The following is a 14,962-nucleotide window of genomic DNA, read 5'->3' as shown; positions in this document are numbered from 1 at the left end:
CCTGGCTATGCCTGCAGGGCAGTGTGGTGAGTCACAGGGCTCCTCCCAGTCTCAGAGCTGCCCTGGTCAGGCACCTATCACGGGCAGTGCAGAGTGACTGACATCATCCATTAGGAAGTGACACTGTTGCACGTGTTGCTGGATTAGTTCCTGGCAGTGTCTATTCGTGAATCCTGCTTGTACTAAATATGGTTAGTTAAATGTAATAAGTAGCTTTAGTAAGAGCTTCAGAAAGAAGTCGGGTGAGATAATGACTAAGTCGAAAGAGACAGTCAAAGAAAAAGGGTGCAGGGAAAACAGGTGGCAGCACAGCACTGGCAGGAGAGAGTGGCGTGTCCGGGTGGAGTCCAGTTCCCTGTGGCCGGCCGCACACTGCCCGCCCTGCTGTGCTGCTCCCCACATTCCTCCCTCACGCTGCCTTCGGGAGCTCTATCCTAGTGGATAACAGGGCATCTTAGACAGAATTCCCTTATTTCAGTGTTGAGTGTAGTTTTTTTCAAGTTAAGCTATATAGATATGAGAAGCAATAATGCGTAGAGGGAAACAACCATTAAGTAGAATAATTTTCTGTGTGATCATTGGTCCAATTTCCTTACCTCTTTTCTTCACATAATTAGAGACTATGCCTTTATGTAGAATGTTCTTCCAGAAAGTTAAATTTTCAGAACCATATTTACATATGTTTTTTTCTTTTTATAGCCATACAGTTTTCCTGGAACTTCCAGGGGTTTTATGCTCTTTAGCCTCACTGTACAGACCGTCTGAGATGCTGTTAGGGGAAGAATCGACAACTACAGAATTCCTTATGATAGAGACATTGTTCCTTCAGGGACAGGAAACACTGTTCTGTTGTTACAAAGTATTTGCTAACTTTTCCATGGATTTTATTCAGTTTATAAATTTGTTTAAAAGTGTTTTCACTATGTAAAAAGGAAATTGTAATTTAAGCCTAGATTTGATTACTATTTTGATTACAATCAGATTACTTTTACTAGTGTTTATTTTTTTCTTGTCTAGAGCTATAAATTAATTTTCTTAATATACTCTAGTTATGCTTAGAAGCAAACCAAGGGTATTCAGTCATTTTATGGTTATGAAAGTTAGTACAGGGTCGGCGCCTGTGGCTCAGTGGTTAGAGCGCCAGCCCCATATACCAAGGGTGGCGGGTTCAAACCTGGCCCCGGCCAAACTATAACAAAAAAATAGCTGGGTGTTGTGGCGGGTGCCAGCCATATACACCAGAGCTGGCAGGTTCGAACCCAGCCTGGGCCTGCCAAACAAGAATGACAACTACAACAACAAAAAAATAGCCAGGCATTGTGGTGGGCGCCTATAGTCCCAGCTACTTGGGAGGCTGAGGCAAGAGAATCACTTAAGCCCAAGTGATTCTCTTGGAGAATTCTCTTGGAGGTTGCTGTGAGCTGTGGTGCCACAGCACTCTACCAAGGGCGACACAGTGAGACTCTGTCTCTAAATAAATAAATAAAATAAAAGTTAGTACAAAAAAAAAAACACACACACACAAAAAAAGTTAGTACAAAAAGTGGGCACCGTGGCTCGCTGGTTAGTGCTCCGGCTCACCTGGGCCTGATTAACAAAACACACACATACATACATAAAACAAAACAAAGAAAGAAAAACATTAGTGCAATAAAGGCCTTTTTGTTTGTTTCAGGATGGAATTGTAGACCCTGTTGACAGCACTTTACGAGATTTTTGTGGTCGGTGTATTAGAGAATTCCTCAAGTGGTCCATTAAGCAGACAACACCACAGCAGCAGGAAAGGAGTCCAGTGAACACCAAATCACTTTTCAAGCGGCTGTACAGCCTGGCGCTACATCCCAATGCTTTCAAGAGGCTGGGAGCATCCCTGGCTTTTAATAATATCTACCGGGAGTTCAGGTATGTAAGCAAGTGACAGGGAAGAGCTGAAGGACTCTCTGTAACCCTCTGCGGAGCACTCAGAAACGAAGCGTGCCAACTGAGGCTGCAGCGATCGCAATAGCTGCCGCGGTACACCACACTCCTGGCATTCTTTATTTCTTACTAATCGAAACAAATTCACCCAAGTTGGTTTCAGTTTCAGTATTTTACATTTTAAAAAAAGTAATACGCAAAAAATATTAAATGTGAAGGCCAGGCACGATGGCTCATACCTGTGATCCCAGCACTCTGGGAGGCCAAGGCAGATTGCCCTGAGCTCACAAGTTCGAGACCAGCCTGACCCAGAGCAAGACCTTGTCTCTAAAAATAGCTGGGCATTGTTGTGGGCACCTGTAGTCCCAGCTCCTTGGGAGACTGAGGCAAGAGAATTGCTTGAGCCCAAGAGTTTAAGGTTGCTGTGAGTTGTGATGCCATGGCACTCTACCCAGAGGCACAAGCGAGACTGTGTCTCAAAATGAATAAATAAATCAGTAAGTAAATGTGAAATGATAAAGTTTTGCCATATCATTAAAAATCTGATAACCGGGCGGCACCTGTGGCTCAAGGAGTAGAGCGCTGGTCCCATATGCCATAGGTGGTGGGTTCAAACCCAGCCCGGGCCAAAAACCACAAAAAAATAAAAAAAAATCTGATAATCCTTAGCTGGCTGTTGTGGCAGGCACTAGTAGTCCCAGCTACTTGGGAAGCTGAGTGAAGAGAATTGCTTAAGCCCAAGTGTTGGAGGTTGCTGTGAGCTGTGACGTCGCAGCACTCTACTCAGGACAACATTGTGAGACTCTCTTTCAAAAAAAAAAAAAAATTGATAGCCTTTTTTTGTGTGTGATTCAGTGTGCACTCTAGCATGCCTTATGTGTGCTGACACGGTGTTTCTGCTTCGCTTTTTATCTTTTGTGCAAACAGCACATCTCTGGCGGGTGTTTTGCCTATTCCTGTTGGGCTGATGTACTTTGGAAAATGCCTTTCCTGGAGACTGAATAGACTGTTAGCAGAAATAGCTCTCCATCCAGAGCTGTGCAATATGATTAACCACATGCTCTGAGAAAAACAGCTAGGAGACTTCTAAAATGGATGATTTGTTATGAATATTGCCTTTTATTCTTGGTATATTGGCATTTAAATCATACATTTTTGGATTGAAATTGTCTTCTCTCCACTGAAGTTGCTGAGGATTGACTTTTTAAAAATTTGAATAGGTTCTGCACTTCGGTTTTCCAAATCAGATTCTGAGGGGCTTGACGCTCCAGAGAAACACAGACATCACACCGCCCCACTTTTGTGCTTGCCACAAGGATGAACATAGAAGATTTGGGGAGCACAGGGGAGGAGTATCTGGCCAGTCCGAGGAGGTCAGGGGAGCCTCCTAGTTGAGCTCACATTTGAGCTGAGATTCAAGGATGGATGGAAACCAGCCAAGGCATTTGGGCAGAGGGTTGGGACAGATACAGGGTAGGGTGGTGTCTTAGGAGAGAAGCATGTTTAATGTTCACAAGGAAGTACAGTTAGGCTGGTGAGGAGGACCCTGTCTGCTGTGGTGAGGAGCGAGGGCCACCTCTAGTGACAGCGGGTTCCTGGAATAGCGGGAGGGGAGCTGCGTGGGTAGAGTCCCTCTTGCAGGAGAGCAGGCCTTAGTGGGCAGGACAAGCTGGGCATCCGTGCAAGGGCTGTTTCAGAGGCCCAAGAGACAGGGAAGCGGTTTGCTCAGAACAGCTCCTCAAGAGACGGAGTGGGGCAAAGAAGAGATCAATTATAACATTAGGCGGGTAGAGGGATGGGAGTCTCTGTGCGTGTATGAGGAAAGTGACTGGCTAGAGTTTCACTATTTACACTAGGGGACAAACTGGCCACTACTTTTTTAGTTTTTTAAATTGTGAAACTTACATGTATAGAGGAGTGTGTGAAACGTGTGTAAAGTTTATAGAATAATAATAATGAAACAAGTTCCTGCATCCCCATGCCCTAGGTTAAGAAATAGCTTATTACCAGTATTCTAGAAACCTCCTGACACTGTGTCTCCCTCCCTCCTCTCAAGCTGATCATCTCCTGACTTTTGTATTTCTCGTTTCCTTCTTTTCTTTATGGTTTCATTATCTATGCAGGTATTGCCTAAACAACATAATTCTGCATCTTTTTTTTTTTTATTGTTAAATCATAGCTGTGTACATTAGTGCAATCGCCTGTACCCATTGTAAGATGCACCATAGATGTGGCCCCACCTGTTACCCTCCCTCCACCAAAACCTCCCCCCTCCCTTCCCCTTCCTTGGCCCTTTCCCCATAGTCTTGTGCTATAGTTGGGTTATAGTCTTCATGTGAAAGCTATAATTTAGCTTCATAGTAGGGCTGAGTACATTGGATACTTTTTCTTCCATTCCTGAGATACTTTGCTAAGAAGAGTATGTTCCAGCTCCATCCATGTAAACATGAAAGAGGTAAAGTCTCCATCTTTCTTTAAGGCTGCATAGTATTCCATGGTATACATGTACCACAATTTGCTAGTCCATTCGTGGGTCGATGGGCACTTGGGCTTCTTCCATGACTTAGCAATTATGAATTGGCTGCAATAAACATTCTGGTACAGATGTCTTATATTGTGACTTTTGGTCTTCTGGGTATAAACCTAGTAAAGGAATTATAGGATCGAATGGCAGGTCTATTTTTAGGTCTCTATTCTCCAAACATCCTTCCAGAAGGAACGTATTAGTGGGCATTCCCACCAGCAGTGTAGAAGTGTTCCCTTTCCTCCACATCCATGCCAACATTTCTGGTTTTGGGATTTTGTTATGTGGGCTACTCTTACTGGGGTTAGGTGATATCTCAGTAGTTTTGATTTGCATTTCTCTGATGATTAAGGATGATGAGCTTTTTTCATGTGTTTGTAGATTTTGCGTCAGTCTTCTTTAGAGAAGTTTCTCTTCAAGTCCCTTGCCCACCCTGAGATGGGGTTACGTGTTCTTTTCTTGTTAATATGTTTGAGTTCTCTGTGGATTCTGGTTATTAGACCTTTATCGCATAATTCTGCATCTTGGAAAGTGGACAGTAAGTGCAAGAACAGCTAGGTTGGGCGCCCTACCCGCTGAGCGACGGGTGCTGCCAGGATCTACATTTTTTAAAAGTTAGAGTATAGTTCAGCTGACACAGTCACAGTCTGTAGTCCTTGTCCCAGGGCTGTCCTGGTGCCTGTGCCTTGTGCGCAGTAGGTACTGCAGCTCCGCAAGGCTCGGCTGGAACTTCAACTGGTAGTGTGCTGCGAACACCTGTGTTAATTGTGGCCTGCGCCTGTCATTTCTGCTTGAGTAAATGTAGTATCTGTGTCATTAAAGGGATACATTGTTCAGTGAGGGATCTGGACTCTGTGACTTAGCTGTTAGCCTTTGGCACTTGGGACCACCCATAAGTTTACTCTGTATAAACAGGTGGTCCACAGATGTTGAGCAAATTAATCGTTTGTGTGTATCAGATAAGCTTGTAAAAGACTTAAGAGTTTATACTTGATGGTGACTTATTTTTAGATACACTGAGAACTTTCGAAATTCTTTTATTTTACAAGAGTATGGGTATGATATTAGATCGTCTTTTCACCTACATTGACGGTTAATGTGTAAAAAGTGTGGTCAGAAGAGTGGTGCTCAGGGTGTGTGCTGTAGGCAGCCATGCAGATGTCAGGAGGGGAGCGTGGGTGAGAGACAAGCCCCGGCTGCCTCTGAGTGCACCTGGCCTTCATCTTAGTCTGTTCCTGAGCGAGTGTTCTTTGAGAAGTATTTTCGATTGTTTCATGTTTTAAAATATTTGAGCCTTTAAAAATAACTAATATTTGCATTCTTTAATTCTGCTTTGTTGTTTTCTTAGGTGCGTCTTCATACTGTTTATTTTACAGGGAAGAAGAGTCTCTGGTGGACGCGTTTGTGTTTGAAGCCCTGGTGACCTACATGGAAAGTCTGGCCTTAGCACATGCAGATGAGAAGTCCTTAGGTGTGTTCCGGCCTGCTGTCCCTCCTGCCCTGTGGGTCTGAGCAGTTCTCCCACTCAGGAGTTGGGCATCCAGTGATGATACTCTCATAAGGTTTTGGGTTTTTTCATCTCTCCCATAAATAAATTTGGTAGAGTGAGGGGAAGATATGGCCGTCCAGTGCCTCAGGTCTGCTTTGTGAAAGCAGAGATGGTATCAAGGACGGAAGGAGACAGTACCCAAGGTTGTGATGAAGCTGTTTTGACCATGACTAAGGAACAGCATTAAGATTGAGTCAGAAGTGGGATGAAGTATCTAAGAGAGTACTAAGTGCTAATCTTTATGATTAAATTCTGTCCAGAAGGAACTTCATTGAGTTTTTGAGCCAGAAGACTTCTTAGAGATTTGCCTGTCAGGCGCAGAGGCCCAGAATAACAGAGGGTCACAGACCTGTGGGTGGCTGGACTTCTCTTTCCCTGATCCAGATCTTGATTTCTGTTTATTTTTTTTGAAGACAGGCTGAACTCTATTAATTATTCTTGTTGGTAGTCCGCTGTGGGCAAAAATGCTTAAAATTTAGTCCTTGCCATCAGATAGCTTAAGTTTACTTTGTTTATCCTGATTTCCCATATTGGTAACCTTTCTGAATAAGTAAAACTTTACTTTTTTAAAATCACTAGTATAGGCTCGGCGCTTGTAGCTCAAGTGGCTAAGGCGCCAGCCACATGCACCAGACCTGGCGGGTTCGAATCCAGCCTGGGCCTGCCAAACAAAAATGAGAATGACAACCAAAAAATAGCTGGGCGTTGTGGCGGGCGCCTGTAGTCACAGTTACTTGGGAGGCTGAGGCAAGAGAATCACTTAAGCTCAGGAGTTGGGAGTTTGCTGTGAGCTGTGATGCCACGGCACTCTACCCAGGGCGATAGCTTGAGGCTCGGCCTCAAAAAAATAAATAAATAAAAATAAATAGGGTGGCACCTGTGGCTCGAAGGAATAGAGTGCCAGCCCCCATATACTGGAGGTGACGGGTTCAAACCCAGCCCCGGCCAAAAACTGCAAAAATAAATATACAATTAAAAAGCATAGAAAGAAAACTTGTTCTTGGTAACAGATATCAAAATAAGTTGTATGAGGTTCTTTTCCTGAATACTTCTAGACATCTATGGGTGGTTTCCCCATCCTGTTCTTCCAAAGCAGCTGGATTAGTGAACTACTGTAGTTCATCCTATGTGAGAAAGAGAAAGGTCAGAGAACTTATACCCCTTAAACACCAGCCTTCAGTCGAGGTGCATGGGCTCTGGCCTGCCTTGTGTGGCTTGTGACCCCTACACGGTGTCTTCTTCCAGTCTGTTGTGTGGGGCTGTGCTTTGGGCTACTGAGGGAGTATTTCCAGTTAGGTGTGGCTTTGCTCTGTATGAACATGTATCTTGTGGGCTTTTATGTTTATTTATTTTCTTTTATTTTTTATTTATTTTTGTTGTTGTCATTGTTTTTGGCAGGCTGGGCTGGGTTCGAACCCACCAGCCCTGGTGTTGTTGGCAATAATCAGCCAGATGGTTTCTTTGGAAATATATCTTTGTATGGCTTGGTACCTATAGCTCAAAGCTGTTAGGGTGCCAGCCACATACACTGGAGCTAGCAGGTTCTAATCCAGCCCAGCCCTGCCAAACAATGACAACTACAACCCAAAAATAGCCGGTCATTGTGGTGGACACCTATAGTCCCAGCTACCTGGGAGGCTGAGGCAAGAAAATTGCTTAAGAGTTGGAGGTTGCTGTGAGCTGTGACGCCATGGCACTCTACCCAGGGCAACAGCTTGAGACTCTGTCTCAAAAAAAGAAAGAAACATAACGGGTGGTGCTTGTGGCTCAAAGGGGTAGGGCGCCAGTCCCATATGCCGGAAGTGGTGGGTTCAAACCCAGCCCAGGCCAGAAACTGCAAAAAAAAAAAAAAAAAAAAGAAAGAAAGAAAGAAACGTATCTTTGTACTTAAAAACAGGTACAATTCAGCAGAGTTGTGACGCCATTGATCATCTAAGCCGCATAATTGAGAAGAAGCATGTTTCTTTAAACAAAGCAAAAAACCGCCGTCTGCCGCGGTAAGTGATCTTGCTTCCATTTCCATTTTTCTCCAGTGCAAAACTAAATCTCAGCTAATAAAGAGCAATCTGAATGTGTGGGAGTACGAAGAGCCAATTTTCTTTTTTTTTTTTTTTTTTCTTGAGAGACAGTCTCAAGCTGTCACCCTGGGTAGAGTGCCATGGTGTCATAACTCACAGCAAGCTCCAACTCAGGCTCAAGTGATTCTCTTGCCTCAGTTTTTCTATTTTTTAGTAGAGACGGGGTCTCTGCTGGTCAGGCTGGTCTTGAACTCATGAGCTGACGCAGTTCACCCGCCTCAGCCTCCCAGAACGCTAGGATTCAAAGACTCAGTTTCCTAAAGAAGTTAAACAGCTGTATGTTTGAAAATACTTGGTTAAAGATACATGTATAAGGTATCTTTATCAGAGGTATTTGATCTTGTTTGGAATAGGACATAGAAATTGAGTAAGTTTTGTAACTAATGTTTATTTTGTCTGCGGTAATTTTGGATATAAATTTGATGTGGATTAGTAGTACATTTTGAAGTATAAAAATTGAGTGTCAAAATAGGATTTTGACAGACATGGAATTAAAGAATTGTGAAGCTACTCAGAGCCAGGGTGCTGGCCAGTGGTTTCTAGTCTTTCCCCTCATTTTATCTCAGCGGTGTCTCATTCTCAGAGCGGGGTGGGGGGGTGGATGGGGTGGCTCCGTGCTTCAGCACCTTTGATCCCTGTAGGGAATCTGGGGAACCCTGATCTGTGCTACCAGCCACCAGTTTGGAGAAAGCATGATCTCATGTAGACCGGTTTCTCTGCTGTTTTAAAATTTTTCCAGATTCTACTGTTGACTTGTGACATCTCTTGAGATCATTGGTTCCCTTACTTTTGCATGCATTAGAATTTCCTGGAGCTGTACTTAAAACACAGATCGCTGGGCTAGCCTCTCAGAATGTGTCGGGAGGTCTGCAGTAGGGCCAGAGAATTTACATTTATAACAGGCATATTTGCTGCTGAAGCTTGACCAGGGACCAAACTTTTGTTTTTTGAGACAGAGTCTTACTTTATCACCCTTGGTAAAGTGCTGCGACTACAGGTGCCCGCCACAACGCCTAGCTGTTTTTTGTTGTAGTTGTCATTGTTTAGCAGGCCGCGGGCCAGGTTTGAACCCTCCAGCCCCAGTGCATGTGGCCAGCACTGTAACCATTGAGCTATGGGCGCCAAGTGCCAGGAACCACACTTTGAGAAGCGCTACTTTACATTTTGAACCCCCTTTTGTTTTGAGGTACATTGAAAAGGAGGCATGAAAATACTTAAATCAATTCTTTTAAGAAATGCTTTTTAGGTTCGGTGCCTGTAGTTCAAGCGGCTAAGGCGCCAGACACATACACCTGAGTTGGTAGGTTCGAATCTAGCCCGGGCCTGCCAAACAATGGCAGCTACAACCAAAAAATAGCCAGGTGTTGTGGCGGGCACCTGTAATACCAGCTACTTGGGAGGCTGAGTCAAGAGAATCACTTAAGCCCAAGAGTTAGAGGTTGCTGTGAGCTGTGATGCCACAGCACTCTACTCAGGGTGACAGCTTGACTCTGTCTCAAAAAAAAAAAGAAATGCTTTATAAAGGCCGGGCGAGGTGACTCACTCCAATAATCCCGGCACTCTGGGAGGCTGAGGCAGGTGGATCACCCAGAGCTCATGAGACCAGCTGAGCAAGAGCAAGACCCCATCTCTAAAAATAGCCGGGTGTTATGGCAGGTGCCTGTACGTAGTACCATCTACTCAGGAGGCTGAGGCAAGAGAATAGCTTGAGCCCAAGAGTTTGAGGTTGCTGGGAGCTATGATGCCAAAGCACTCTACTGAGGGCTACAAAGTGAGACTGTCTCAAAATAAAAACAAAGAAAAAAGGAAATGCTTTTTGATTTTTTTCCCATTTTTTTTTTTTATTAAATCATAGCTGTGTACATTAATGCGATCATGGGGCACCATACACTGGTTTTATAGACTATTTGACACATTTTTCATCACACTGGTTAACATAGCCTTCCTGGCATTTTCTTAGTTATTGTGTTAAGACATTTACATTCTACATTTACTAAGTTTCACATATACCCTTGTAAGATGCACCGCAGGTATAATCCCACCAATCACCCTCCCTCCGCCCACCTCCTGATTTTTTCCCGTATTAAAAGAAATTAAAAATGGCTGGGTACAGTGGCTCATGCCTGTTAACTGTAGCACTGTGGGAGGCTGAGGTGGGTGGATTGCTTGAGCTCAAGAGTTTGAGACCAGTCTGAGCAAGAGTGAGACCCTGTCTCTAAAAACATCTGGGTGTTGTGGCAGGTGCCTGTAGTCGCAGCTACTTGGGAGGCTGAGGCAAGAGAATAGCTTGAACTTAAGAGTTTGAGGTTGCTGTGATCTGTGACACCATGGCACTCTAACAAGGGCGACATAGTGACACTTTGTCTGAAAAAAATAAATAAATAAAAATTAAGTTTAGCAGCATTTAGGATCCATTCAACCTGTGATGTTTTGATTATAATCTAGTGATAATAACATTATAGATCAGTTGAATGCCTTTCCATGAGGTTTCTGGGTGTAGGTGGCCACGTGTTGGAGCTGGTGTGGTGCTGACCGTGTGCTATCTCTGTGCAGGGGCTTTCCTCCTTCAGAAGCCTTGTGTTTACTGGATCTGGTCAAGTGGCTGCTGGCCCATTGTGGGAGGCCGCAGGCGGAATGTCGGCACAAATCCATAGAGCTCTTCTATAAATTTGTCCCATTACTGCCGGGTATGGTGATCCTTATGTCCTATAAAATAACAGGTTTTGCTTTTGCCAGTAGCTTATAGATGAGGACTTACTTAAAATGTGATCTTTTTTTCCATTATTTAAATGAATGTTGTGAATAATGCATTTCTAATAAATACAAAAAGTATGTTCAGTAACCATTTCCGATTTGTAATATAGATGATAATATAAGTATTTATTTTTCAAAGATTTATAGAACACCAGGAAAAGGCTACTTTGATGTTAGTGAAATGATACAGAAGAAGTGGATTTAGAATTTCCCATTATCAGGCGGTGCCTGTGGCTCAGTGAGTAGGGTGCCAGCCCCATATACCGAGGGTAGCGGATTCAAACCTGGCCCTGGCCAAACTGCAACAGAAAATAGCCGGGCGTTCTTATGGGTACCTGTAGTCCCAGCTACTCCGGAGGCTGAGGCAAGAGAATCGCCTAAGCCCAGGAGTTGGAGGTTTCTGTGAGCTGTGACACTACAGCACTCTACTGAGGGTGATAAAGTGACACTCTTGTCTCTTAAACAAAAAAAGAAAGAAAGAATTTCCCATTATCTTTTATTTCTCTGCAGTTTTACTTTTCTATCCCATTTAAAGGAGGTAAAAGTTAGGTGGTCACTGCAGTTAACATGACATTCAGTTAAGATTCAGAATATTAACAGTTAATAAAATAATGCAGTTCTATTTCAGCACGTAATTAGTAAGACATTGCCAGAACCTTAAGCCTGAATGATCTCCATCAGTATGATCTTTTTTTTTTATTTTTTTTATTTTTTTTTTAAATATTCTTTTTTTTTTTTTTTTTTGTAGAGACAGAGTTTCACTTTATGGCCCTTGGTAGAGTGCCATGGCATCATACAGCTCACAGCAACCTCCAACTCCTGGGCTTAAGCGATTCTCTTGCCACAGCCTCCCGAGTAGCTGGGACTACAGGCGCCTGCCACAACGCCCGGCTATTTTTTGGTTGCAGTTCAGCCGGGGCTGGGTTTGAACCTGCCACCCTTGGTGTATGGGGCCGGCACCTTACCAACTGAGCCACAGGCGCTGCCCATCAGTATGATCTTAAAGGAAGTGGTGAACCTTTGGTTTTTAGTAATTGTTCACTAAACCATGAAGTTGTATCTATGGATTGACATAATCTATGAATTTCTTAAGAGTAAATTATTGTTCATTTTTCTCCATTTGGTTCAAACCTAGGTTTAGTAGCTTTGATGTGGGGGAACTGTACCCCCAGAGGGAATAGGCCCCAGCTCCTCCATCGTGTGCTGAGCACCAGCCCTGAGCCACCTTGTTTCAGGAGCTTCCGCGCAGCAAGGGTGCAGCATGCACTGGGGCAGGAGGCCTGCAGGGATTGTGTAGAGAGCTCCATCCTGGCTTTTTTCTCATGGAACAAGAGGAAAAAAATTACTGTATATCTAATGTATTTCTGGGGTTCTAAAATTCAGAGGGATTCTAATTTTGTTATGCTATAGAATATATCATATTCTGTACTATTTGTTATATACTATATAGCACATGTTACTAAATATAATTGAATTTGTGCTATAATTTATATATGCTGTATATAGATAAATTTGTCTACTGTGTTACATATATAATAGAAACAGGTTTTTATTTTTATTTTTATTTTTTTTGAGAGTCTCAAGCTGTCAACCTGGGTAGAGTGCTGTGGCATCACAGCTCAGAGCAACCTCAAACTCTTGGGCTTAAGCGATTCTCTTTGCTTCAGCTTCCCAAGTATCTGGGACTCCAGGCCCCCGCCACAATGCCTGGCTGTTTTTTGGTTGTAGTTATCATTATTGTTTGGTGGGCCTGGGCTGGATTTGAACCCTCCAGCTCCAGTGTATGTGGCTGGCTCCCTAAACGCTGAGCTCCAGGCACTGAGCCTAATTTTTTGTTTTAAAAACATCATTAGTATTTTGAATTTACTAGTTGACATTTGTTATATTATTCAGTTATTCTCACAACAGCTCTCTAAAGACAATCAAGTGAAGAGTGGACTTGCGCCTGGGGTGGAACAGGGAGGAAGGAGCCATTGTATTTTCCTTGCTTTTAGGGGAAACTGAGGCCCTGATACTACACAGATAGAACTATTCATTGTCACCTTTGGCACACACAATTTCCGGGGACGTGAGCTTTGCTGACCTCAGAGTCTCTGTTGCCTGCAGTAGGGGCCTCGCACATTCTGAGCTGCACAGGTAGAGAGCTCTTCCTCTCACAGTGGTCCTGTTAGACTAAAGATGCCTGGTAGTCGGTGAGCCTTGCCCTCCTCCCAACATATGACTTTTAACAACCGAGTGAGCTTCCTGGACTTACTGCTTTGGCCTTCCAGAGTACTTGTGCCTCTCTCTTCTGTCTCTCCCCCCACCACCATATTTCCTTAAGGCACAGTGTCAGGCTTTTCTAAGTCACTGCAGTGGGGGTGCCAGGTGTGCGAACACTCAGACCAGCAGGACGTGATGACTGGGCCACCTGAGTGGGGAGTGGGTGGCTTCAGTGGCTTCTCAACGCTGAGACTCGAGCAAGTACATACATACTCCTAGAGCTGGGGCCAGGCCAGAGACAGACAGCGGGTCTCAGGGAGGCCTTCATGTTTTAAGTATTTCCTTCTTTGATTTACAAAAAGCTTTGCTATTTAGAACAGCGGTTCTCAACTTGTGGGTCATGACCCCTTTGTAACAATGAAAATACATTGCGGCATTAGGAAGGTTGAGAACCACTGATTTAAAAGAAAAGGCTCAGGGCCTGTAGCTCAGCAGCTAGGGCACCAGCTGTATACACCGGAGCTGGTGGATTCAAATCCAGCCCTGGCCTGCTAAATGACAATGACAACTACAATCAAAAAATAGCCAGGCGTTGTGGCGGGGTCCTGTAGTCCCACCTACTTTGGAGTCTGAGGCCAAAGAATCACTTAAGCCCAAGAGTTTGAGGTTGCAAAAATGCCAGGGTACTCTACCAAGGGCGGACTTTGTCTCAAAAAAAAAAAAAAAAAAAAAAAAAAAAGAAAATATCTTTTAACAGAATTATCATTTGACTCTTAGTTAACAAACACTGCACTTGTTCTAAGCACACGTTAAAATATTAACTACTTTAATTCATTTAATCTTTGCAGTAACCAAGAGGTAGATACTATCATTGTTTCCAATTATGAATGAGGAAACAGATGCGGAGAGGCCAAATCCTCCATAGCTGGCAGGTGGCACAGCCAGCATCAGAACACAAGGAAAAAAGAAAAATAATTTTTAAGAAAAAAGGCAGAGCCAGACACAGTGGCTCACTGGGGGTTGTAATCCTAGCACTCTGGGAGGCTGAGGCGGGAAGGTCACCTAAGCTCACGAGTTCAAAACCAACCTGAGCTAGAACATGACCCCATTTCTAAAAATAGCTGGCACTGGGCACCTGTAGTCCCAGCTACTCAGGAGGCTGAGGCAAGAGAATCTCTTGATCCCAAGAGTTAGAGGTTGTTGTGAGCTATGATGCCCCGGCACTACCTAGGGGGACAAAGTGAGACTGTGTCTCAAAAAAAAGGGGGGGGGTGGAAGGAAAAGGGTGTTAGTTTATGGCTATTCCAATGGTGTTCAACTATTTTTAGAATGTTTAAAGAAACTGATGAGAGCAGCTTTGGTGGAAATACAGAGTTATAGTGAACAAAGTTACGTGCTATAGTAAAATAAAAAATTACCCATACTATTTTGTAATTTTAATTAGGCATAAAGCTTAAAAAATTTAATTATATGGAAGTTATTTATACTTGTGTTTTAATACTGTCTCTTTTTTAAGGCAACAAATCCCCTTCTTTATGGCTGAAGGAGGTTATCAAGGAAGAGGGTGTTTATTTCCTCATAAACACGTTTGAGGGGGGTGGTGGCTGTGGTCCGCCTGGGGGCATCCTGGCCCAGCCCACCCTGTCCCACCTGCCGGGGCCGTTCAGCCTGCGAGTGGTGCTGCACTGGCTGGACCTGCTGCTGGCTGCGCTGGAGTGCTACAACACCTTCCTGCAGGCCGGTGCTGCACAGGCGCCCGGGCTCCTGGGTAGGTCGCCCCTGCCCCGAGTGAGTGTGCCAGGTTCTGCTGGGAGGTGCCTGGGTAGTCCATTCACTACCAGCCAGAGTCATGGCAATGGTGGCAGACGCTGTGCCAGGAGCCTCACCTGCCTTCTGACACAGTCTTCTAGCCAAAGGGTGATACAGGTGCCAGAGTGG

The 14,962-nt window shown here is 44.1% G+C and overlaps 1 protein-coding gene across 1 annotated transcript in view; it reads left to right on the top strand.

Annotated features, from left to right (window-relative positions):
* Positions 1-14,962, top strand: part of PRKDC (protein kinase, DNA-activated, catalytic subunit) — a 163,241-nt gene that overhangs the window by 49,374 nt on the left and 98,905 nt on the right. The window contains exons 27-31 of the mRNA XM_053558364.1: positions 1,676-1,902; positions 5,818-5,912; positions 7,888-7,987; positions 10,622-10,755; positions 14,541-14,792. Coding sequence (XP_053414339.1) covers positions 1,676-1,902; positions 5,818-5,912; positions 7,888-7,987; positions 10,622-10,755; positions 14,541-14,792 — 808 coding nt within the window. The remainder of the gene's footprint in view (positions 1-1,675; positions 1,903-5,817; positions 5,913-7,887; positions 7,988-10,621; positions 10,756-14,540; positions 14,793-14,962) is intronic.

The sequence above is a fragment of the Nycticebus coucang genome, chromosome 13, assembly GCF_027406575.1.
Source record: "Nycticebus coucang isolate mNycCou1 chromosome 13, mNycCou1.pri, whole genome shotgun sequence".
NCBI classification, from domain to species: domain Eukaryota; kingdom Metazoa; phylum Chordata; class Mammalia; order Primates; family Lorisidae; genus Nycticebus; species Nycticebus coucang.
This window is presented reverse-complemented; position numbering and strand designations above follow the sequence as displayed.